The following is a 25,371-nucleotide window of genomic DNA, read 5'->3' as shown; positions in this document are numbered from 1 at the left end:
ATTCATTTAAAAACTAAGCCAAGTTTTGAAAAACTAAGAAATCTCATACCTGAAGAATTGCTTCATTAAGTTGTTCTAGAGATTTCTGATTTTCCTGAGTTTTATCAAGAAGTGAAGCCATTGTCAGATTGCGACATAAACTTGTTTTATCCTTATCCTGGACATATCTTTTTGCTTCTTCAGTCAAAAGAATAGAAAGAAACTGCAGGCTGGCAGTGTATAGGGTAGGGCATGTGATGGACAAACCCACACACTTGCAGAACACATCTGAAAGAGAGAAAGATTTCCTATGTAAATGACTGAAAATTTCTTCACATTTAAAGAAATGAATCAGATTTCCATAATTAAGTCTATACCTTTTTTATTTCTAATGAAGTAAAGCTATCAACGGTACAGTTAGCACAAGAATAACTGCAGTGTTTAAAAGTAAGTTAAGAGGTGGATCAAGATGGTGGAGAATTAAGATGTTGAGCTTGACTTCTCCCACAAACACATCAAAGAAACACATTTACATGTAAAACAACTCTCACAGAACATCTACTGAATGCTGGCAGAAGAACTTAAACCTCCAAAAAGGACAAGAAACTCTTGACATGACTGGGTAGAACAAAAGAAAAAGAGAGAGACAGAAAAGGAATCAGGATGGGACTAGCCTTCCTGAGAGGGAGCTGTGAAGGAGAAAAGGAACCCATATCCTGGAAAGCCACCTAACTGACAAGGAGATCAGCCTAAATGGAGGGACCTCAAAGTCGCTGAGAAAAGTGCAACAGCTGGACTGAGGAGGACAAAGTAGATTGAGAGCTGCACAGATCATCTGCACCGCCACCCCAGACGCCACAGCCTGAGACTCAGGCAGGGGCTGGGCACTGAGACTTAGGTGCTGGAGGTCAGTTCCAGGGAGAGGACTAGGGTTAGCTGTGTGGGGACAGCCTGAGAGGCTACAGAGAGGTGTGCCACAGGCAGGGGAGTGGAACAACATGGCAGAGAGAACCCAGGAGAAGGTTTGGGCCCACAGAAAAATCAAGGCGCCATTGTTGGGGAAGGCAAGAGGAGGAGGGGCAGATAGCCATAGGACTCTCTCTGCTCAGGGGCATGCTGGGCTCTCAGAGGGCGGGGCACCTCTGGTGCAGGTGGCGAGAAGCCATTTGCTCGGGCGAAGGGAGACTGGGCACTGCTCGTACAGGCTACAGGTGGCCGGGCACCTCTTGTGTGGGCTAAGGGCAGTGAGACTAAGTGCAACGTAGTGCCTCTTGTGTGATCTACAGGCAGCAGGGATGGACCACGGTGGTTGTCTCAGAGGCCAGAGGGAGGCGTGGCTTTCCACCAGTGGGGGCCTGTGAGTGGGCTCCACCTGTGGCCTGAGACACCTCAGGGGTCAGCAAAAAAAAAAAGGAGGGGGGCACTGCAACCACAACCAAGCATGACACGTTGTTGCTCTCACTCCCCTGGGAACACAACCGCCCTGCAGCTGCCACAGCCAAATGCTCTGGGCAGCGCTCAGATGCTTGATCATTGTTTCTTCCCAAGACTCTACAACTAGGAGCAGCTGGTGCAGCACCTCCTGAGTGGGCTAAGTGGGATGGGGTGCTTCTTGTACCGTCTGAAAGTGGCGGCAAGGGGAACCACCAAAATTATCTCTCACTCCAGAGGTGGGCGTGGCCCACCGCCACTGGGGATCCCTGAACAAGAACCACTTGCAGCCCCAACCACCTCAGAAGGCACCACAGAGGAGGACATTATGACAGAACACCACTGGTTGTTGCTCTCACTCTCTTGGGAGCACACAAGTCCTGTTGCTGCCTGCCAAAAGCTCTGGGCAGTGCCCAGATGCTTGATAACTGTCTCTTCCCAGGAACCTACAACTAGGAGCAGCTGATGCAGCACCTCCTGTGGGGGCTAAGTGGGGGCGAGATGCTTCTTGTATGGTCTACAGGAGGGGGGGGCAAACTACTGCAGTCATCTCTGACTCCAGAGGTGGGTGGCCTGCCACCACTAGGGGTCCATGAACAGGCACCACAGCAGCCCCAATCATCTCAAGGGCACCACAGAGGAGGGCACTGAGACCGAACACCACCTGCTGTTGCTCTCACACCCGAGAGCACACCAGACCTGCTGCTGCCACTGCCAAACACTACAGGCAGTGCCCACATGCTTGACCTCTGTCACTTCCCAGGATCCTGCAACTATGAGCAGCCTGTGCAGCTGCTGAGTGTGGGCTGAGTGAGAAGGGGTGCTTCTTGTGTGGTCTGCAGGAGGTGGGGGCAAAACACCACAGTTAACACTGACTCCAGAGGTGGGCAAGGCCCGCTACCACTAGAGGTCCCTGAACAGGCACCACCTGTGGCTCCAATCACCTCAGAGGAGGGCATTGCAATTGAACACTGCCTGTTGTTGCTCTCACTCCCCCTACTGCTTCCACTGCCAAATGCTCTGGGCACATTGTAAATCTGCCTAAGTTCATTACCACTTCCCAGGGCCCTGCAACTAGGAGTAGCCTGTGACACCTTCCTGTAGGTCTTTGTTGCTAAGAGCCCAACAACCAGGCACTGACTACCAGCCCTACCCATTGCCTCCTTCTCCCTGGAAACACACTCAGCACCCTGGGTATAACAACTTGCTCACACTGAAGAAAGAGACAGCTAATATTCAAACTCCCACACTAAAAATAAATAATAACCCCCCACAAAATACAAAGCAGTGCTCTTGCATAGAAGGAGCCCTCCAAGACTACAGTTTGGCTTCCCTAAACTCACAGAAAAAGAAAAACATAAGCAAGATGAAGAAGCTCAGAAACCATCCCCAGTTAAAGGAACAGGAGAATTCACTTGAAGCAGCAAACAATGAAACAGACCTCTGCAGTCTGACAGACACTGAGTTCAAAAGGGAGATAGTGAAAATACTGAAGGAATTAAGGCTGAATATCAAAGAATTAAGAGCAGATATGAACAGTAATGCAGATTCCTTTAGAAAGGAACTAGAAAATATAATGAGGAACCAAGAAAAATTAGAAAATTCAATTGCAGAGACACAAACTGAGCTAAAGGCACTAAACAGTAGAATGATTAATGCAGAGGAACGAATTAGTGACTTGGAAGATAGAATAGTGGAAATCATTCAATCAGGACAGCAGACAGAAAACCAAATGAAAAAACATGAAAGCAATATAAGAGATCTATGGGATAATATAAAGTGGGCCAATCTATGCATAATAGGAATTCCAGAAATAGATGAAAAAGAAAAGGGGATTGAAAATATATTTGAAGAAATTATGTCTGAAAACTTTCCAAATCTAAAGGAAACTGATATCAAGATACAGGAAGCACAGAGGATCCCAAACATGTTGAACCCAAATAGACCCACACCAAGACGCATTACAATAAAAACGGCAAAAGTTAAAGATAAAGAGAGGATTCTAAAGGCAGCAAGAGAAAAACAAAGTATTAATTATAAGAGAATCCCCATAAGGCTATCAGCTGATTTCTCTACAGAAACACTACTGGCCAGAAGGGAGTGGCAAGATATATTTAAAGTTCTGAAGAGAAAAAATTTGCAGCCTAGAATACTCTATCCAGCAAGAATATCATTTAAAATAGAAGGTGAGATAAAGAATTTCTCCAGCAAACAAAAGCTAAAAGAGTACAGCAATACTAAACCCATTCTAAAAGAAATACTGAAAGAGCTTCTCTAAAAAAAAAAAAAAAAAAAAAAAAGAAGAAATAGGATGGAGGAAACCACAGTTGGAAAGCAATCACTTAAATAAGCCAGCATATAGATCTAAAAGAAGAAAACAAACAAACAAAAAATTACTGTAAAAGCAATAATACAAGGAACAGCAAAAGGACAAACATGAAGATGTTAAAAAAGGACTTCAAAATCACAGAATATGGGGAAGGAAAGTAAGAAAATGTAGACTGTTTTTTTTTAAATAACGTGTTTGAGCCTCAATGACTATCAGGCTAAAGCAAGCAGATACAGGAAGGGGTTAACATACTTAAACAACCACAAATCAAAATCAAAAACTAAAAAGAAAAGTACTCAAGCATAAAATAAGTGGAAACCATCCAACCAAAAAAAGAAAGAAAGAAAGGAGAAACAGAATCAACTGGAAAACAAGGTATAAAATGAAAATAAATAAATATCTATCAATAATTACCTTAAATGTCAATGGACTGAAAGCTCCAATCAAAAGACACAGACTGGCAGATTGGATAAAGAAGGAAAAACCTTCAATCTGCTGTCTACAAGAGACTCAACTTAGGGCAAAGGGTACATATAGACTGAAAGTGAGGGGATGGGAAAAGTTATTTCATGCCAATGGACAAGACAGGAAAGCAGAAGCTGCAATCCTCATGTCAGACAAAATAGACTTTAAAATGAAGGCCATCAAAAAAGAGAAAGAAGGACACTATTTAATGGTAAAAGGATCCATTCAAAAAGAGGATATTACAATTGCCAATATATATGTCCCTAATATAAGAGCACCCAGATACCTACAACAAATACTAACAGACATAAAAGGAGAATACAATGGGAATACAATCATAGTAGGAGACTTTAACACTCCATTCACATCAATGGATAGATCCTCTAGACAGAAAATCAATAAGGCAACAGGGATCCTAAACACTCCCAAAGACATTCTATGATGCCACCATCAACCTAACACCAAAACCAGACAAAGATACCACCAAAAAAGAAAACTGTAGGCCAATATCTTTAATGAATATAGATGCAAAAATTCTCAACAAAATTTTAGCCAACTGAATCCAACAACATATAAAAAAGATCATACACCATGACCAGGTGGGATTCATCCCAGGTTCACAAGGATGGTTCAACATACACAAATCAATCAACATCATATACCACATTAACAAAAGAAAAGTCAAAAACAACATGATCATCTCAATAGATGCAGAAAAAGCACTGACAAAGTCCAACATCCATTCATTATAAAAATTACCAAAGTGGGTATAGAGGGAACATACCTTAATATAGTAAAAGCCATTTATAACAAATCCACAGCAAATATAATACTCAATGGAGAAAAGCTGAAATCTTCCCACTAAAATCTGGAAAAAGACAAGGATGCCCACTCTCACCACTGTTATTCAACATAGTATTGGAAGTCCTAGCCACAGCAATCAGACAAACAAAAGAAACAAAAGGTATCCAAATTGGAAGAGAAGAGGTAAAACCGTCACTGTACGCAGATGACATGATACTATATATAGAAAACCCTAAGGACTCAGCCCCAAAACTACTCGAACTGATCAAATTCAGCAAAGTAGCAGGATATAAGAGCAACATTCATTCATTTCTGAATCGCATTTCTGTATACCAACAATGAAATATTAGAAAAGGAATACAAAAATAAAATACCTTTTAAAATTGCATCCCAAAAAATCAAATACCTGGGAATAAACCTGACCAAGGAGGTTAAAGACATATGCTGAGAACTATAAAACATTAATCAAGGAAATTAAAGAGGATGTAAAGAAATGGAAAGATATTCCATGCTCCTAGGTTGGAAAAATTAATATTGTAAAAATGGCCATACTACCCAAAGCAATCTACAGATACAATGCAACCCCTATCAAATTACTCATGACATTTTTCACAGAACAAGAACAAACAATCCAAAAATTTATATGGAACCACAAAAGATCCAGAAGTGCCAAAGCAATCCTGAAAAACAAAAACCAAGTAGGAGACTCTCCCAGACTTCAGGCAATATTATAAAGCCACAGTCATCAAGACAGTGTGGTACTGGTACCAAAACAGACATACAGACCAATGGAACAGAATAGAGAACCCAGAAATAAAACCAGACACCTATGGTCAATTAATCTTCGACAAAGGGGGCAAGAATATAAAATGGGAAAAAGTCTTTTCAGCAAGTGGTGCTGGGAAAACTGAAGAGCGACATGTAAATCAATGAAACTAGTACACACTCTCACACCATGCACAAAAATAAACTCAAAATGGCTCAAAGAGTTAAATGTAAGACAAGACACCATCAAACACCTAGAAGAGAACATAGGCAAAACATTCTCTGATATCAACCTTACAAATGTTTTCTTAAGGGTCAGTCTCCCACGGCAACAGAAATAAGAGCAAAAATAAACCAATGGGACCTAATCAAACTGACAAGCTCTTGCACAGTAACAGAAACCATAAAAAAAAAAACAAAACAAAAAGACAACTTACAGAATGGGAGAAAATAGTTTCAAGAGATGCAACTGACAAGGGCTTAATCTCTAAAATATACAAACAACTTATACAACTGAGCAGCAAAAAAACCAACAACCCAATTGAAAAATGGGCAAAAAACCTGAATAAACATTTCTCCAAAGAAGATATACAGATGGTCAACAAGCACATGAAAAAATGCTCAACATCACTGATTATTAGAGAAATGCAAATCAGAACTACCATGAGGTACCACCTCACACCAGTCAGAATGGCCATCATTAACTGGTTATTTTGAAAAGGTAACATAAATGTTATTTATAAACATTCACATAAAAAAAGAATGTATATATGTATGACTGGGTCACTATGCTGTACAGCAGAAATTGATACAACACTGTAAATCAACTATAATTTTAAAAAAAGGCTCTTGCTATGCTAACATTTAGCAGAGACTGCATAAAAAATTAAAGACAGCAGTTATTTAAAAAAATCATTTATTTATTCTAGTAGGCAACTATTATACAGAAAACATAAAAATAACCTACTATATACCCTTTGCCATGAGAAAATCCTCTTGTCTCAAGACACTATTTTTAATTATAACTTTCTAAGTTATCACATAAAAAGGATATTGTATATACATATTTACCCACTTACAGCACATATGTGTGAAGAAAGAGACTGGTTTCTACATTAACAGAAGAAAACTTATTGTTTTATAATCACATCATATGTACTTTCATAATACCATAGGCTTTTCTTACTTGTTTTTAGGGTATCTTGAAATATGTTCTCAATTTTTTTAAAATTCATTTTTGCAGCTCCTCAAAAGCACTGGAAATTTCTCAAAGCCAGTACATGTTTCTCTTTCACTTATTATTTACTTATTATTGATTAGTCATGATTTACGTGATACATATAAATGATATATAAAAATCATAAATAATGGGTTCTCCTAATTTTTATTAGCAGAAGGTCCCCAAGCCCAGTGAAACTGTCTTCTTACCAATCACTGCCGCCCAGTACCTGGCCAGACCCATCGTGATAGACGGGAAAGAGGCAGGGCCAGCTTTCCTCAGGAGTGCAGCCAGAAGATTAAATAAATGTGTCCATGTCTGATAAAAAGCTGATATTACCTCTACATCTATAAAATTAATCAAAACATCTCAAGTTATTAACACAAAAAAGAAAAAGGGCTTTTAAAACATAAAACTCACCAGACACTTCATTACACTCAAAATAAGAGGTATGTACTCATCAAATGAAAACAAATGAAATTCGGCATGATCCAAAATTTATCTCAATTAATTTCTCTTTTTCATTGCTTCTTAAAGATCTCTCTCTTTCACCCACCCTCCTACAGTCAAGTGAATACACATTCACACATCCTCCTCTTATTAAAGCATATTCAACAATAAGCAGAAGGTGCGGCAGATTGAATATTAAGCCACAGCCTCAGAACTACACATTGGGCACACTATAAAAAATTGTCTGTGCTACTTCTATAAAAGAATTTTCTCATGTTTTCTTTATCCCCTTTAGCAGCTTTGGGAAAAGGTGAAAGAGGAAACATAATGTGCCAAGGTCATAGCAGAAAATAAAGGAAATTTCTTTAAAGAACTAAGAAGAGTACTGCCCACAAGGAAAACTAGGATACAAAAGAGGATTCTGCAGCTTTGCCTACGTGTGGCTAAAGATGCAGCAATTAACCTTGTAGGGGAAGAACAGCTTTTCCCCTCTCTCTACTAGGCAAATGGGGGCTGGGAGCAGTGGCTGTCTTAGGATCAGCATCTGTGACCACACCACCAGCAGGCATCTGCCAACGTTGTCAAATCCATTACCAAGCAACTGAGGACTCCCCTATCAGTGTTCTTGAGCATCATGAAACATTTAGAAAAAGCATCTTCTAGGGAGTTTAGATTGTAGCAACCCCTGGTGTTTCTCAATCTTTTTGTCATTATCAGCTCTATAAACAGGAGTATTTTTAGACATATATTACCTTCTTTATCACAATCCCCATAAAATATTAATTCCACAGATACATATATCTGTCTATGTAATATCTATACATCTGTACCTTACACATAAAAAGAATAAATATAAAGCTTTCTAATTTTATTTATTTTTGTCTTTTTAGGGCTGCACCTGCAGCATATGGAGGTTTCCAGGCTAGAGGTCTAATTGGAGCTTCATCTGTGACCTACACCACAGCTCACAGCAATGCCAGATCCTTAACCACTGATCGAGGCCAGGGATAGAACCTGTGTCCTCATGGATACTAGTCAGATTTGTTTCTGCTGAGCCATGACAGGAACTCCACTAATTTTATTAAATATGGGCTTAATATGGCCAAATAAAATATTTAAGTTGAAAGTTAAATTAAAAATTTAAAAGCTGTTCACATTTAACTTATAACTGTGCTTGTAGAATAATATATTTACACATGTGAACTAAAATGTATAAAATTATATATGAAAATTAGAAAATCATATACATATACTAGAAATACAATTTTTATAAAATTATTCAAAGCTGTTATTTTTCCAGAAATTTTTAAAATTAATTTCTTAGGAAACATTTCAGTGAATGTTTAACTTTTGAAAGATATGAGAAAATAACCACATGCTAGATAAACATTTAGATATTACTGACTTTTTCTTTTCAGCACTTGGCATAATTAATAATGGGTTAAATAACATATAATTAAATATTAAGATATATACCATTTTTATTTAATTCTCAAAGCCCAAATCAAAATAAGAAAATCAGTAAAACATCCACAAGACAGCCAAAGGCAGTCAAAACATGCAGGCCACCTCTTGCCATGTGATGCTGAGATCAAGCATTCAATCAAAAGCCCACCAGTCACAGCTGTGTTTGCACCACAGTTTTCTTAGCACTGATCTTGCAAATTTCTTATGTGATATTCATGAGCTCAGTGTCAATGCTTCTCAAGTGATACCCAAGAAAATCCGACAAAAGAAATTAAGCACCAAAGAATAAGAGTTTATTGGGCAGAGAAGAATTTTAGAGGGCCACAAGCTACTCTAATAGCTAAGATCTGCCCCCAACCCCCTTTCCCTCAAGAATCACTTTTGCTCCTCAGAGGGAAGACATCACCCTTGTAGAGAATGTACGGTGTGATTTAAATTAGCTTAGTCAGGACATCACAGCACTTGTAAAATTTCCACGTAAGGAATTATTGCTTCTCTAGCACTGGGATAACCTAATACTGATGAGACACTGAGGATTGGTTTTGCTGGGTATCATAAACCACTTCAATTACCAGACCTAAAACCTGGAAATCCATGAATTCAAAGGACTAAATAAAAATGAATTGGAAGTTCCCGTCGTGGCGCAGTGGTTAAGAATCCGACTGGGAACCATGAGGTTGCGGGTTCGGTCCCTGCCCTTGCTCAGTGGGTTAACGATCCGGCGTTGCCATGAGCTGTGGTGTAGGTTGCAGACGCGGCGTGGCGTAGGCTGGCAGCTACAGCTCCAATTCGACCCCTAGCCTGGGAACCTCCATATGCCACGGGAGCGGCCCAAGAAATAGCGAAAAGACAAAAAAAAAAGAATGAATTGATAGGTAGAGAGAATTACCAAATAATCAATTACTTAATTGTAAGCTATTTTAGACAATTATCTATTTTAATTTTGATAAAGTACTTGATGTTCTAATTTCCTCCACTACTAAGCTTTATATTCAACATTTCATCAGACTGTATTTTTTAAGAATCTCAGACCTTAGGAGATTTTGGATATCATATTCTAGACTTGCTTATACTTGTAAATGAGTTATTAGTAGGTCACTTGGCCTTCACCATAGCTTTTAAGAATAATTAATATCTAATATTATACTTTCTAATATTACATACATAAAAAACTTTACTCTCATTTAAAATGACAGCACGGGAAAATGGTCCTTTATTATACTACATACGTGTCTCAAACGGTCTCCTGGAACAACTTAAAATATCCAAACTATAAAACACATTATAAAAGCCTTCCAAAATGCTGGCAAAGAACAACCCCAAATGTGACCTTGCTCTGAATGCCCGCTGCAAAGTAAGATTTTTTTCCTTAGTATTATTTACTTTCGTCCTAAGCTAAAAAAATTAAGCTTACCCAATATATCTTTGGTGCATATGGTGAGAACTCTGATGATGTTTGTGATAAGAGGTTTCAGAAGTTCATCCTGAATCACAAGGTCAGGATCTACCAATAAACATGACTGAAGAAGCCTGGACAAAGAGGACAGGTATTCGAGGAGAAAGGACACCTATTTGAAAAAGGAGATAAAATAAAACAAAGCATATCATATGAAAAGCCCATCTCAGTTTTAAAGTATTTTACTTTTCTATGCATTATAATAAGTCACTTCTTTGTAATGTAAGTTAACAAAAAAGTAATAAAATATTAATCATAATTTTTAAACACCTAAATTGAAAACATAATAGACAAACCATTATTTTTCTCATAAGTACATCATTAATGGCCACAATAACACTGTCAACTATAATACTACCACACAAACAGTATTTCCAAAGCCAAATTCTGAATTCTATTTAGAGAAAGAAAGCCTTCATACTTTTTAAGTAGCTAAATTGTGGAATCAATATTCCAGAAGAAGCAGAAAAGGGCAGTCCAAAGCCCTTTACAAAATCTATAATTTTGTAAAGAAAGATTATAAAATAGTCTTCAAAGTGTACAAATGAGGGGTGGGAGAAGTCAGCCCTAACAACCTAGTTATTGCTACAAATAAAATGCAAGTATGTTCAATGTTGGCCTTGACTATTCTTCAGCATAAAAATATTGTTCTTAGTTAAAAAAGAAAAATTAAATCTTACCCCAAATTACCAATAAAACCATCTCTGGAATGTTGCTTGATACCAGTAAGAAGTATTAATACTGGCAAAGTACTTTTTAAAAAAGTTCTCTGGATATGTAATAATTAAAGAATAAACTGAGATGTTTGTTTATCCACTGTGCCCCAGCAATGAGACAGTTCATGTAACTGAACTTGACAGATATTCCGAAGCCTCTCTCTCCTTCCATACACACATGTACACATACACACACACTCCCAGTTTTCCCTCCCACCGCATTCTGCTGTTGTGAGACTCAGGAACTTTCGGTAAATGTTCCCAGGCTAGTTCCAACAGTTCTGACCTACTTCTCCTGATGGAAGTTAATCCCTTCATCTATTCTGCCAAGATATTTTACATAAAAATATAAGCAGCTCCACACTTCTCCTAATGGGCAAAACGCAAGCAGTTTGTGAAATTGAATTCCTTACTGCTATGAAGTATTTCTTGATCCTTTCCTATGCTGCACTACTGAGGCATGTCTGCCCTCTCCAAGGATGCTGTGGTAAGCCAACTTGGAGCAACCATAAACAGATAAGCCATGGAAGGTGAGAGGCGGTATGAAGCATTAGAGAGAACAGCTGAACTGTCAGGAATTCTTTTGAAAATTACCGTATTGAAGATGTAATCAGCTATTGACATGGTAGTTCATAAAATAACTTTTTTTTTTGTTTGTAACTTTTTTTTTTGTTTGTAACTCTTTCTTCAAAAAAACAGACCAACCGACCAAGCCCATACTATAGGGCCTCAGCTGCTGCAAGCTCACCGTGCAGAGTTCTGCCCACGATCTTCCCCACCACCCACAGCCTGTTTCCTAACCTTCCAGCACTCTGCTCAAATCTCATCTTCCTGAAGCCTTTTCTGACCACCCTACCAGAAAAACAGCAACCTAGCCCCCACTCATCCTCATTTATATTTTTCCACACCGTATGTCACCATCTGATAAAATACTTCAATTTTCTTCACTCTTTACCATCTGTATCCTGTACCTAGGACACGGGCTTCATGTGGGCAGCAGTGTAAGTTTGCTTTGTTCACAGAAGGAGCACTCGCACCTACAACACAATGGGGCAGAGGACATGCTCCAGAATTTTTCTAGAGTGAACGAATGATCTTGATTAAGGACGAATAGGCAAGAAGCATTTAGTCTACATAAGGCCAGATAGTGCAATAGTAAGAGTAGGTCTGCCCCTTACTGTGTGATTGCAACCCTGGACAACTTACTCATCTCTGGGCTCCAGTCATTTCCTTTATAAAACAGGGCCACTAATGATACTTAATGTGATTGATGTGAGAGTTACAGAAATTAATATATGAGCATCCCAGGAAAGTCTGTTACTGGGCTTTTTTAAATTTAAGTTTAATTTTTTTAACTCAATAAATTTTATTGTATTTATAGTTGTACAACCATCATCACAACCTAATTTTACAACATTTCCATCCCAAACCCTGTTATGTTTGCCATTCGGGATCCAAGCTACATCCATGACCTACACCATAGCTCAGGGCAATGCCAGATCCCTGACCCACTGAGAGAGGCCAGGGATTGAACTCACATCCTCATGGATACTACTCTGGTTCGTTAATCCCTGAGCCACTATGGGAACTCCCCTGTACTGTTTTTTTTGTTTGTCTGTTTGTTTTCAGGGGTTTTTTTTGTTGTTGTTTTTTGTTTTTTTGCTTTTTAGGGCCACACTTGAGGCATATGGAAGTTCTTCCTAGGCCAGAGGTCAAATTGGAGCTACAGCTGCCCACCTACGCCTATACCAAAGCCATAGCAACGCGGGATCTAAGCCGCATCAGTGACCTACACCACAGCTCACAGCAACACCAGATCCTTAACCCACTGAGCAAGGCCAGGGATCAAACCCACATCCTCATGGATACTAGTCGTATTCATTTTTGCTGTATCACAAGAGGAACTCCACCTCTGTACTGTTACTACCCATCATTCCACAAGTACTGCCCTGGAATGGGCACTGTGCTTGGCACTAAGGACACAGGCAAGGCCCTACCTTCATGGAGCAACTTGAAGATTGGCTTCACAGATTCTGGTCCTTGCTATTTCTTTAACAGGCCAACTCTAAGGGGCCCTGCTGTGACCCACAGGCCTAGCTTCTTCACTTACTTCAGGCCACATGTCACTGTCTGAAAACCTCTCCCTGACCATCCTCTGCAGAAAAGCCCTACCCTGCCAACTCTGACATCACTTCCTGTCCCCTGCTTTAGTTTTTCTTCTCAGATGTCCCTCTAAGACATCATCAGGCATATATGTATTTGCTCACTATCTACTCTCCCAACTTGAGGGGAAAGGTCTTTGTTTTACTTGTTTAAGGAAGATCCTGGTACACAGTACATTCTCAATAAAGATCCATTGGCTGGATAGAAAAAGGGAGCCAATGGCCATTACTAAGCACACTCACAAATGAAAACACTGCACCAGGAGAGTGTTTGGAAGATGATGTATGGTGTTAACCCAACCTTGTTGCAGGGGATCTGTCTTATTCAGAAAGCTCAAAGAAGACAGCACAAAGCAAGAGATACTGGTCTAGTCCACCTTTAATCATCTGTCACCACAAATGAATCTTATAGTCCTTCTTAAAATCTGTTTTTTACGACAACATTTCTATTAGCAACAACTACACTAAATGTCAGTTAATTTTTCTTATTAGACTGAGTTTTGAAAATACACAGAACTTATTAAGTATTTTCACGCTTCAGTTTAGGTGGACATGACAGAGATAGTCTAAAATTACAGAAGAGGAAGGTAGGCTATACAAAATGCTCTCCTTTTTTAATATGGTGCCCAAAGATACCCAGATTCTTGATTAAACACTGCTAGCTGATTAATGAGGGAACCAGGAATAGAATCTAGGTCTTCAAACCACACTGCTCTTTTTTACCATCCAAAGACGTCTCAGATTAAAATATTTAGTAGCTGAATTCAAATAACCTCATCATACCAGATGTATCCTGGGAGATTTCCATCCCTCTCCTATGGTTAGTATATCCTTAGCAGGACTTATGTTTCTCCACTTAAGGGTAAACAAACACACAAACAGACGTGAGGCCACAGGGAGACAAGGGCCCCTTACCTGAGCCTGAGTGTGCTCAACAGGTGGTGACACAGGCAGCAGGCCCTGGAGCTCCTGAACGCTTATCTCTATGAGAGAGGCATCTGCCATACTGTGAAGGACAGAACAAGAACACCCTTTAGACGATTAGTATGCTTCTTACTGAAGATTAATAAATCAGAATTTGAAGTTTGGGTGCAACCAAGAATAGAATATTTTAAAAAAAGGATTTTTATGAAATAAAGGAAATAAATGTTTATAAAAAGTTATTCTACAATATTTCAGAACAAAGTAAAGATCTTATCAGATAAATGTGAGAAACAATTCTGAAGAAAAGTATCTAACGAAACCTATTAAAAGCAGAATAGGAGTTCCCGTCGTGGCGCAGTGGTTAACGAATCCGACTAGGAACCATGAGGTCGCGGGTTCGGTCCCTGCCCTTGCTCAGTGGGTTAACGATCCGGCGTTGCCGTGAGCTGTGGTGTAGGTTGCAGACGCGGCTCGGGTCCCGAGTTGCTGTGGCTCTGGCGTAGGCTGGCAGCTACAGCTCCAATTCGACCCCTAGCCTGGGAACCTCCATATGCCGTGGGAACGGCCAAAGAAATAGCAAAGAGACAAAAAAAAAAAAAAGGAGAATAAAACATGAGCACTTTTGGGGGAAAACAGACAAAAGAAAGAGCTCAATGGTTACACTTCTATTTAAAATAGAAAAAAAAACATGTGCTAAGAAATAGGTTCCGGTTTACAAAGTAAAAAACCAAAATAATACAAAACAAACAGGAAAAAATTTTAAGTCAGAAATAAAGACCAGGTATTGAAATACAAGCCTTTGCCATAAAAGATCCTTTAATATCTCTGTGCCCTTAATGTCACAACAGACTCTAAAGGGCAGAAATAAAGAGAAATGCAAATGAGTATGTGGTGAACAGGAGGTGGGCACACCTGGCTAAAATAAGTGAGGTCAGGAGAGAAGGAACACTTACTCAAGATAGTAGCCTAGACAACATCACTTTAATCCCAACACTAACCCCATTAACTAGGTGTTATTAGTGACACCTCAGAGATTAAAGGGACCTTCCCAAGGCTGCAGTAATAGTGAGAGAATGAATTAAAATTAGGACTCAAGTTGGACTGAATTCAATATCCTTGGCCTTTTTAACTATCCCATATAACCAATCAGAAAATCAAGAAAGTTATGTCAGATGCTAATTAATATCAGATAAATGAGAGAACCAGATCATGATTTCCCTAAATTTTACCAGAAAACTTTCTAAAAGAATTTCAGTCTCCCAAAACTAAGTAACTCCAAATGAATTTTAAAAATGACTTTTCAGGGAGTTCCTGTCGTGGCTCAGTGGTTAACGAATCCGACTAGGAACCATGAGGTTGCGGGTTCGATCCCTGGCCTTGCTCAGTGGGTTAAGGATCTGGCGTTGCTGTGGCTCTGGTATAGGCCGGCGGCTACAGCTCCGATTCGACCCCTAGCCTGGGAACCTCCATATGCCTCGGGAGTGGCCCCAGAAAAGGCAAAAAGACAAAAAAAAAAAAAAAAAAAAATGACTTTTCAACCCAAGGACATTATTCTGATATGACCACTAAGGAAATAAACCCAAACCACCTTCACTTTCATTTAGTATGACCAAGGAGACTTGCAGCATACTCCCTGAGTGTGGCAGAGGACAAATAAGGTTTGAGAACCTTTAAAGTTTAAAAAATCAGGATGGGGTTTGGGGAAGCTTAATAGTCAACATAACAAACCAATCCAAGTAGTTTAACAGATCTAAATTAAAAACTGTCCAGACAAATTCCAGCAAAAGTGAAAACCTGAAGTCTACATGGCTCTCTGGGAGTATTTAACTCTTACCTACAGAGAAGCTCTATGAGGTGAGTTTGTTGGAGGGCATTTGCGGTATCTCTTGGAGCAGTCACCAAGAGGCTGTCCAAGAGGCTGCACATGGCTGAAAGAAGAGGCGGAGTGACAAAAACACACTGTCTGGGCAGGGGAGCAGAAATGGATGAATCAGGAAGAAGCTGTGGAGATGCAGTTTCATGCTGACCTATTACTGAAATAAGTATGAAAAGTATTACTATTTTGTTTACCTTCTGGTTACGTACAATATTCACAAGTTCTGATAATCAGAGGAAAGTTCCTAAAAGTGCTAAAGAGCGATAGTTGGAGAATTCCCCTAAGTGCCAACACACCTCCGTTCTGAGGCCAGGAAGCCAGATATCCACCTCCTCCAGTGTGTGTGTGTGTGTGTGTGTGTGTGTGTGTGTGTGTGTGTGTGTGTGTGTGTGTGTGTGTGTGTGTGTGTTTGCGTATGCACATGTATGCATGCATCTACATGAGGGTGTGTGTGTCTGTGTTGGGTGACATCATACTAGCCAAGAAGGGTAGGGCACAGTTCTATGTCTCAAGCATTCAGACACTGAATCACAGATGGTCCATAATGATAGTTCATAATTCCTTTCCTGACACTCTAGAGGCTAGAGTATTTCAGATTTCAAAATATTCTTAGATTTTAGAAAAGTAATAAGATACATGTATCATAATTAATTAACACCTCCAATGGAATCTTGGACAACACCCCATAAGGAATAAGTATTTCTGCAGTGTCACAGATGCATAATCACAGCAAGAAGGGTGAGTACAGGAGCAAATACAACCTCAAACCATAACTGATCAGATTCTGCAGGCAAACGTATTCAGGTATGAGCAAGTTTTATGCCACCTGAGTTTTGAGAAATCTTCCCATTTTCAGAGATTATGGATTTTAGAAATGCAGATATGGGAGCATGGAACTTTCCTAGAAGACTCAGCACAGGATTGCTAAGAAGAAAGCTTAACTGCCTTAAGACTTTTCCTCATGACCCTTACTCCTTATTTCTTTTTTAAAGAAACACAGGATTTTGAATAAATTCAAACTTACAGAAAAGTAGAAGATTTTAAAAAGTCCCATATACCTTCACCTAATCCCTAAATATTAATATTTTACCATCTTTTATCTACCTACTTATCTACTTATGAACTGTTTGTAAACTGCACACACAATACCCCTTTAATCTTAACTTCCTAAAAACAGGACTTTGTCTTTTATTAATCACAGTGTAATTATCAAAACCAGGAAACTGACTTTGATGCAGTAGTACCAACTAACCCATAGACCTTTTCCCTCCCAATGTCCTTTACAGCAAAGGAAAAAAGTTCTTTTTCTTGTTTGGATGTAATTTGGGATTCTGCTTTTCATCTAGTTGTCATGTCTGTTTGGGTTTTAAACTGGAAGGGTTCCTCAGTCTTGCTTCATTTTTCAAGACCTTGACATTTTGTGAAGAACACAAGCCAGTTCCTCAGGAGTATCTGATGTTTGATGGTCAGTCATAATTAGATCTGCAGGATAGCATATCAGGAGAAATGTGACTCCTATTTGTCCCATCATGGGTGGTGTTAACTTTGACCATTTGACTTGACTAAGGTGGTATCTACTGTAAAGTCTACTGTCTTTCTCTCTTTTAAGGTTATAATCTTTCCCTTTGTAATTCATTAATTTGTTGGGGGAGGCACTTTGGGACTATATTGCCAAGATAGATTTGATATTTTAAATTAAATTGGGGAGTTCTCGTTGTGCCTCAGCTGTTAATGAACCAGACTGATATCCATGAGGACACGGGTTCGATCCCTGGCCTCTCTCAGTGGGTTAAGGATCCAGTGCTGCTGTGAGCTGTGGTGTAGGTCACAGACGTAGCTCGGATCCTACATCGCTGTGGCTGTGGTGCAGGTCGGTAGCTGTAGCTTCGATAACAACCCCTAGCCTGGGAACTTCCATATGCCATGGGTGCAGCCCTAAAAAGATGAAAGGACAAAAAAAAAAAAAATTAAATTGGGAAAATTTTTTTGCTTTTTAGGGCCACACCTGAAGCATATGGAAGTTCTCAGGCTAGGGGTAAAATGAGAGTTGCAGCTACTGGCCTACACCACAGACACAGCAAACTTGGGATCCAGGCCACATCTGCAACCTACACCACAGCTCAGGGCAATGGTGGATTCTTAACACACTGAGTGAGGCCAGGGATAGAACCCACATCCTCATAGATAGATAACTAGTCCAGCTCGTTACTGCTGAGCCACAATGGGAACTTCCAAAGAGAAAATTTTAAATATTGACAAAAGATGTATTACATGTCTTCAGCATTTCTAGGGCAGCATATAGAAGGAAAGAATAACAATAAAAGAAGATGGGCTTAACATTTAAGAAAATCAAATTCATTCAATATATTAAAATTTTAAAAATATTTTATCTGGAGAGAATTATCTCAGTTTTTTTATATTTGTAATTCTCAAATATACTAATATTTTTATTTTGTAATGATTCTTTTCAACTTTATATATCAAATGTAAGCTTATAGATCACGAAAGTCTATTAAAGGTTTTCTTATAAAAATATGTTTTATTTTATATGAATTAGAAACTGAACTTAAAAATGAAAAGATAAGGTGTCTAAAGTGGCCCTAATATTCATGCTGGGGAAAATTCTTGTTGTCCTGCTCTAAATTGCTTTGGAACATAATTAATTCCCTGGTTAATTAAGAATCAACAAACCAGAAATAAAAGGGCTAACCAGTTTCACTGGAAAATCCTTCATTGAGAATTCCAGCTGAGGTATCTAAAATATCATTATCACACCAAAAAAAAAAAAATTATCTTAATACTATTTTAAAGAGATGGTATTCAGAAAGATACATAACAGCAAAATTGCTCTAGTCCTAAGGCTCACTGACAGTATATATTTAATACTTTCCAGTCTATTCATAGATTTGTTGGCAGATTCAACAACAAGGAGTAAAATAAATTTTAATAGAACACTGTAAACCAGCTATAAGGGAAAAAATAAAAATCATTATAAAAAAATAAAATAAATAATTTTTTATCAAATACACACATTGAAGTAATTGCCAACCAATAAAACTATGCATGGATATACATTCTAAGCACAATCCCTGAAAATAAAATAAATCTAAGAATAATGAAACCAAAAAACAAAATCCACACTTTATGTTCAAAGAGAAACCTGCACCTGAATGTTTGTGGCATTACTACCCATATATACAAAAAGTGAAAAAAATTCAAATGTCCATCAATTGATGATTGGGTAAATAAAATATATATCCATACAGTGGAATCTTATTCAGCAATAATAAGAAATGAAGCACTGACATGCTACAACATGGATGAATCTTAAAAACATTCTGCTAAGTGAAAGAAGCCAGACACAAAAGAACACATATTATATGATTCCACTTTTATGAAATGTCCAAAACAGGTATATCTATAAAGAAGACAAGTAGATTAGTGATTGCCTAGGACAGGGAAGAATGAGGAGGATCAGTACTGCCTGTTAACGGGAATAAGATTTCTTTGGGAGTGATAAAAATGTTCTAGAATTGACTGTGGTGATGGTGGGACAACTCTGTAAATATACTAAAAAGCAATGAATTGTACACTTCAGGTGAGCGAACTGTATGATATGTGAATTATATCTCAATAAAGCTGTTCGAAATAGTAACGTAATGCAACACATTCTTAGAAATAAATGTTCTTGAAATTCATCATCAAATTTAATTTCATGCTCTGTATCCTCAGCTACTTGAAACAACTTAAGTTTCTTTTGTTAAAAGAATCAAATAAGTACTTTCTACAATTAAATACTTTTGTATATTGTTAATTACTAAAAACCAAAATGGGACACTGTTTAGGAAGTTATGGAAAAGTGTTGTAATGAAAATTTAAAGTCTTACTTAAGCAAGTATTTCTAGTTTAAGAAAACATTTTCTCTGCAGATACTTACACCACAGTGTTTAAAATTACCTTCTTTTTAGGTAGTATATTCCTTATAGGTTAGGAATTTAATGCTATTGAATAAATGCCTATATACTGTCTTAAAAGAAAAAAAAACCAGGTTGTAATCTATATAAATATATAAAGTGTGAAGCATAACAGAGTTTGGAAGCAGTCAGTAATACAAAGAGTAAAATTTCTAACACATTGTTATTAATAAAAATAAATCCCAGGCTACTCATGCATTTCTAATAAGGACTCAAAATATTCTGTGTGCCTTAAAACAAAAGAACAGGCTTAGATAAAAACTTATGACCCCATTCTCTTCACTTTCAAGTGGATTACTGTGGTAAAGTGAGATATCCCCCCTCCCCAAAAAGAAGGGGAAAAAAAATGAAGCTAATATCCAGCAGTTCTCCAGTTCAAACACCAAATATCTATTCTTATCTAATAATAAACCATATGGCAACAGACTATTTATTTGGTGGCCAAATTCCCATTTATTAGTTAAGAGCATTTGCTTTGTTAATTTCTGATATATTTATTCTATCATGTTCTGTGACATTTCATTTTGTTCTTATCCAAACAGTTTGTTCTGTGACTTATTTAATTTAGTTTTTATCTAGGTATTTACTTCCAAAATATCTGTCTGGACCAATCTGTCATATTTCTTTTTGAAAGTAGGAGGTGTTCCTAAAAGGATACCTTGAGTCACAAACTGGTCGTGCGGGGCTTCAGGGAGAGGTGCTGTGGAGAGCCCAGGCAGTTGAAGCTCGGCACTCTCTGATGAAGTTGCCACCTGTGGGTGAGCAAAGAAAATCATCTTACTCATGACAGTCACTCACTAATGTAACCCAACAATGTATACACAAGATATGCTTACACAAAAAGGTTTATTACAAAAGCAGACTAGTTAGTATAACTGGAAAACACTCCATACCTTGGGAGTTAATGGCATTTTCTACTTCTTACAGGATCTGTTGTTACAGTTCATATAAATCAGTAACTCAAAGGAGTGATCTGAAGTCCACCTAAGATTTTAAGATCCTAATAAAGCCTACTCCCACTTACTGCTCAAATGTTGAAAAGCTAAAAAACATACTATCTTTTCTTTTCAATATTTTTTCTCTTTTCTATTCCACATCACCGACTTCCACTAGTCTGTCCTCCACCTCGCTTATTTGTTCTTCTGCCTTCTATATTCTGCTGTTGGTTGCTTCTAATAAATTTTTTATTTCAGTTATTGTATTTTGCATCTCTGCTTGCTTAAGTTTTAAGTCTTGCATTTCTTTGCTCAATGTTTCCTGTAAATTATCAATCTTTGCCTCTGGTTTATTTCCAATGTCTTGCATCATCTTCAGTATCATCAGTCTAAAGTCTTTTTCCTAGAGGTTGATAATCTCCAGATCATTTAGCTGTTTTTCTGGGTTTTTTTTCTTTCTCCCTTATCTGAGTTATAGTTCTCTGCCTTTTCATTTTTAGAGGGTTTTGGTGTAGTGTCCTTTTGGCAGACAGTTGTAGCCTCTCTTACTTTTGATGTCTGCCCCTCTTGTGGCTGAAGTTGGTACAGCGGGCTTGCTGTAGGATTCCTGATGGGAGTGGACTGGTGCCTGACCACTGGTAGGTGGGGCTGATTCCTATCCCCCTGGTAGGTGGGGCTTTGTCTCTGGGTGAGATTACAGGCAGCTGTGTGTCTGGGGGGTCTTTAGGCAGCCCATTTACTGATGGGTGGGGTTGTGATCCCACCCGGATTATTGTTTGGCCTGGGGCTTCTGAGCACTGATAGGTGGGGCCAGATTTTCCCAAAATGGCCACCTCCAGAGAAACACACACTGATGAATATTCCCTAGAGCTTTGCCTCCAATGTCCTTGCCCTACAACGAGCCACAGTCACCTCCTGTTTTCCCAGGAGATCCTCCAGAGCTGCAGTCAGATCCAACCCAGATTCCTATGGAGCCTCTGCTTTGTTCTGGGACCCAGTGCACATGAAAGTCTGTGTGTGCCTTTCAAGAAAGGGGTTTCTGTTTTCCCCAATCCTGTGGAGCTCCTGTGCACAAGCCCCACTGGCCTTCAATGCACATGCTCCAGGGGCTCATTCTCCCAATGCCAGATTCCTGGGCGTGGGGACTTGACGTGGGGCTCAGAACTCTCACTCCTACAGGTGAGTCTCTGTGATAGTTACTCTCCAGTCTGTGGGCTTCCCACCCAGGAAGTATGGGGTTGCTTATATCGTGTAATTGCCCCTCCTACCTCTTGATGTGTCCTCTTCTTTGTCTTCTGGAGTAGGATATCTTTAGGAAAGTTTCCAGTTCATTTGGTTGAAGGTTGTTTAGCATTTGGTTGTAATTTTGTTGTTTTTATGAGAGAAGCTGAACTCCAGTCCTTCTATTCCACCATCTTAATCCCATCTCCCCAAAAACATACTACTTAACTATAATTCACTGTGTCCCTGAGATATTTTGCACTTCTTAATTTATAATAAAAGGGTCTTTTAAAATATCAAATGGCACATACAAATTTTAAGAGTATCTATAAAAGAATTAGCAGAAGTATTAAAAGATTTTTTCTACCTCTCCCCATATCACAAATGAACTGTTTTAAAAAATTAGGCAATATTTGGATACTATGCTTCAAAATACATATTTTTGAAGCACTGAACAAAAATTCTATAGAAAAACAAACAGTTTCACACACAGGTTTACAAATGAGCAGACTGAGTGGTCTCCTAAAACTGAAAAAACCCAAACCGATGTCAAGCACCTCCTACACGGAACATACTGTTATCTTCACACTATTCTCTTTCCTCTAAGATAGCACATACTCTCCATACCTGGACATGCTCCAGGTCAGTGCACGCATGCAGCATGAACTGTCAGCAGAACTTATGAATCAACCTCACAATGACTGTATATTCATTCTAACACTTAAGAGTACCTTAGACTTGATGTGACAGGATGAAAGCAAAACCCAACATTATTCCATTTGCAGTTTCTGATAGTAAAGAGAATATAAATTTGAAGAAAATGGCACATGAAATTAATACACAGGTTTTAAAATCTCCTTTTCAATTTAAGACTTCGATCATTTCTTACCACTTCAAGTATGACATTACAGTAATAAATTTTAAAAAAGTGACAGAAAAGCTGCTGCCAAAAAATGTAAGCTAAGCACATAGAGTTATCTAAAGATGAAAGCTGGATAAATCAGTCTAAATAATCACTCATAAATAAGCATGTATTAAATGCCTTATTTTATATAACGTTAGATCCACATAACGGGGAGAAAAACTTAAAAGACATTTTTTAAGTTATTTTGCCTACAATTGGCTCTAAGAGATGTGTTTTTTGGGTTGTTTTTTTTTTTAAAGTTCTTGTCAATAGTCATCCAGATGACTAACAGCCTATGAAGCAACAACCACACTGACACTAACATCACAACCATATAGGGACTGATGAACAAGCCTGGCTCCTGCCACAAGCTTCCTTGTTTACATAAGGAAATGTGAGTGGTCAATGATGCTGGAATTCTTTATCCTCTCCCTGAACATGCTGTCAATTGACAAATACTCAAGCAGCAGAAAGAGATGGCACACACTGCACGGAAAGAAAGTTTCTGAAGGCCCACTAAATACTCGGCTCATTAGAAGAAAGCAAAGATGCCTTTTGTGACCAAAGGTTAGGCATTAATAAATGTGGTAATTTTCCTCAGTATAGCTCAAGGAAGGGATATACAAATTTTGAAAATATCATTTTAGAAAGTATCTATCTAATCACTGCATTGTAACTTATCCCATATGGTTAAGAGAACATAAGAATGTCTTTCTATAGCCATATGTTTTAAAAATTGATTATGGGTGATTTATATTTCTACTAGCCTATATGTTTAAAATATTCTATATTACCATATTACTATTTTAATAAAGAAGTATTAAGTTGACTTGCTTTGGTACTATACTCAAGTCCCTGTGTGCTTGAAAATAATCTCTAATGGACATTCACTTGATTATATTTAATAATACACATCAATACATAAATGTGTCACTTATCTTGTTCTACAAAATAACTCCTACTATCATCAAACAAGTGTGAATACATATTTCTCTGTCAATTATGTCTTATGCCATTTTACTCTGCTGAAATGTCTTTCTATCTTTATAGCTGTTATATCTTATCTCTTCGAATCCCTAAAAACAGACTTAGCTCTCCCTGCTCAGGCCATCTGGTTACACTGGTAATCAAACTTCAGCCTTCCTCCAAACAACCCCATGCGTTTTCTGAATATCTAATGCTTTCAGTACTACACAGCTTTATATTCAGTTATGTTCTAATTATGTTTTATGTTCTCAACCATACTTTCAAAACTTGTAAGTGGGTATTGAATTCTAAGACATATTTGAATATCTTTTTAGCTACTTGCAAAGGTGTACATAAGAAAGAAGGGATTAGGGAGTTCCCATCATGGCTCAGTGGTAATGAACACGACTAGTATCCATGAGACTAGTATCCATGAGGATGCAGGTTCTATCCCTGGCCTTGTTCACTGGGTTAAAGATCTGGCACTGCGGTGACCTGTGGTGTAGGTCTCAGATCCCATATTGGCTGTGGTGTAGGCCAGCAGCTGCAGGTCCGATTTGACCCCTAATCTGGGAACTTCCATACGCCACAGGTGCTACCCTAAAAAGACAAAAAAAAAGAAAGAAAGAAGGGATTGATCCTTTAAAGCCCACTTCAACTGCTACTTCTTATACAATATCACTCCCTATTTCATCATTCCTTCTAATCTAAGTTCACTGTACCCTGACTATAGCATCTATTATGGCACCAATCGCATGTTGCTTTGTAGTGAAGGAGCAAAACACGTCATGGCCAACAACCTGGGCTCTAAAGCCAATCATATATTTGAAATCAAATAATGCTCTACAGTTAGCAGTCCCAAAACCCTGACCAAGACATGTATTCATTCCATGCCTTAATTTCTTCTTTTGTAAAAGAGCAATAGTAAAAATGATTTTCAATTTTTTAAAAACTATGAAGACCCATGAATAAAATTTCTCTAGAAATGTTTAAATAAAGTTAAGGCAAAATTTTTCATCAAACTGATGCTCCAGAAAGTTTGAAAGAATCACATATTTCACACTGAAAAGATCAAAAGGAAAGGACCCACATTTCCTTTATTTTGATAACTGATAAAACAGATTTTTAAAAATACGGACTTAATTCTGATCAAGAGCAGCAGAAATGATCAAATTTTGGTCTTCAAGCTGTTGCAGTTGTTGGCACGTCCTAGGCATAAACACCTATCTAGTTCAGATTATTTCTGAGAAGTAGAAATGTGATTTTAAGATGAAAAAACAAACTAATGCCTGACCCCTCCTACCTTGGGAAGGAGACACTGAAGTTTA

General features: G+C 38.4%; 1 protein-coding gene across 12 annotated transcripts in view; it reads right to left on the bottom strand.

Annotated features, from left to right (window-relative positions):
- The window catches only part of RTTN (rotatin), a 145,665-nt gene that overhangs the window by 26,453 nt on the left and 93,841 nt on the right, over positions 1-25,371 (bottom strand). For all 12 annotated transcript variants that reach the window (XM_021099277.1, XM_021099282.1, XM_021099245.1 and 9 more), the window contains 6 exons: positions 20,676-20,769; positions 16,002-16,200; positions 14,159-14,249; positions 10,324-10,477; positions 7,202-7,339; positions 50-267 (listed from right to left, as the gene is read on the bottom strand). In XM_021099277.1, the coding sequence (XP_020954936.1) occupies positions 50-267; positions 7,202-7,339; positions 10,324-10,477; positions 14,159-14,249; positions 16,002-16,200; positions 20,676-20,769 (894 nt within the window). The remainder of the gene's footprint in view (positions 1-49; positions 268-7,201; positions 7,340-10,323; positions 10,478-14,158; positions 14,250-16,001; positions 16,201-20,675; positions 20,770-25,371) is intronic.

Source organism: Sus scrofa, chromosome 1 (genome assembly GCF_000003025.6).
Source record: "Sus scrofa isolate TJ Tabasco breed Duroc chromosome 1, Sscrofa11.1, whole genome shotgun sequence".
Taxonomy (NCBI): Eukaryota; Metazoa; Chordata; class Mammalia; order Artiodactyla; family Suidae; genus Sus; species Sus scrofa.
This window is presented reverse-complemented; position numbering and strand designations above follow the sequence as displayed.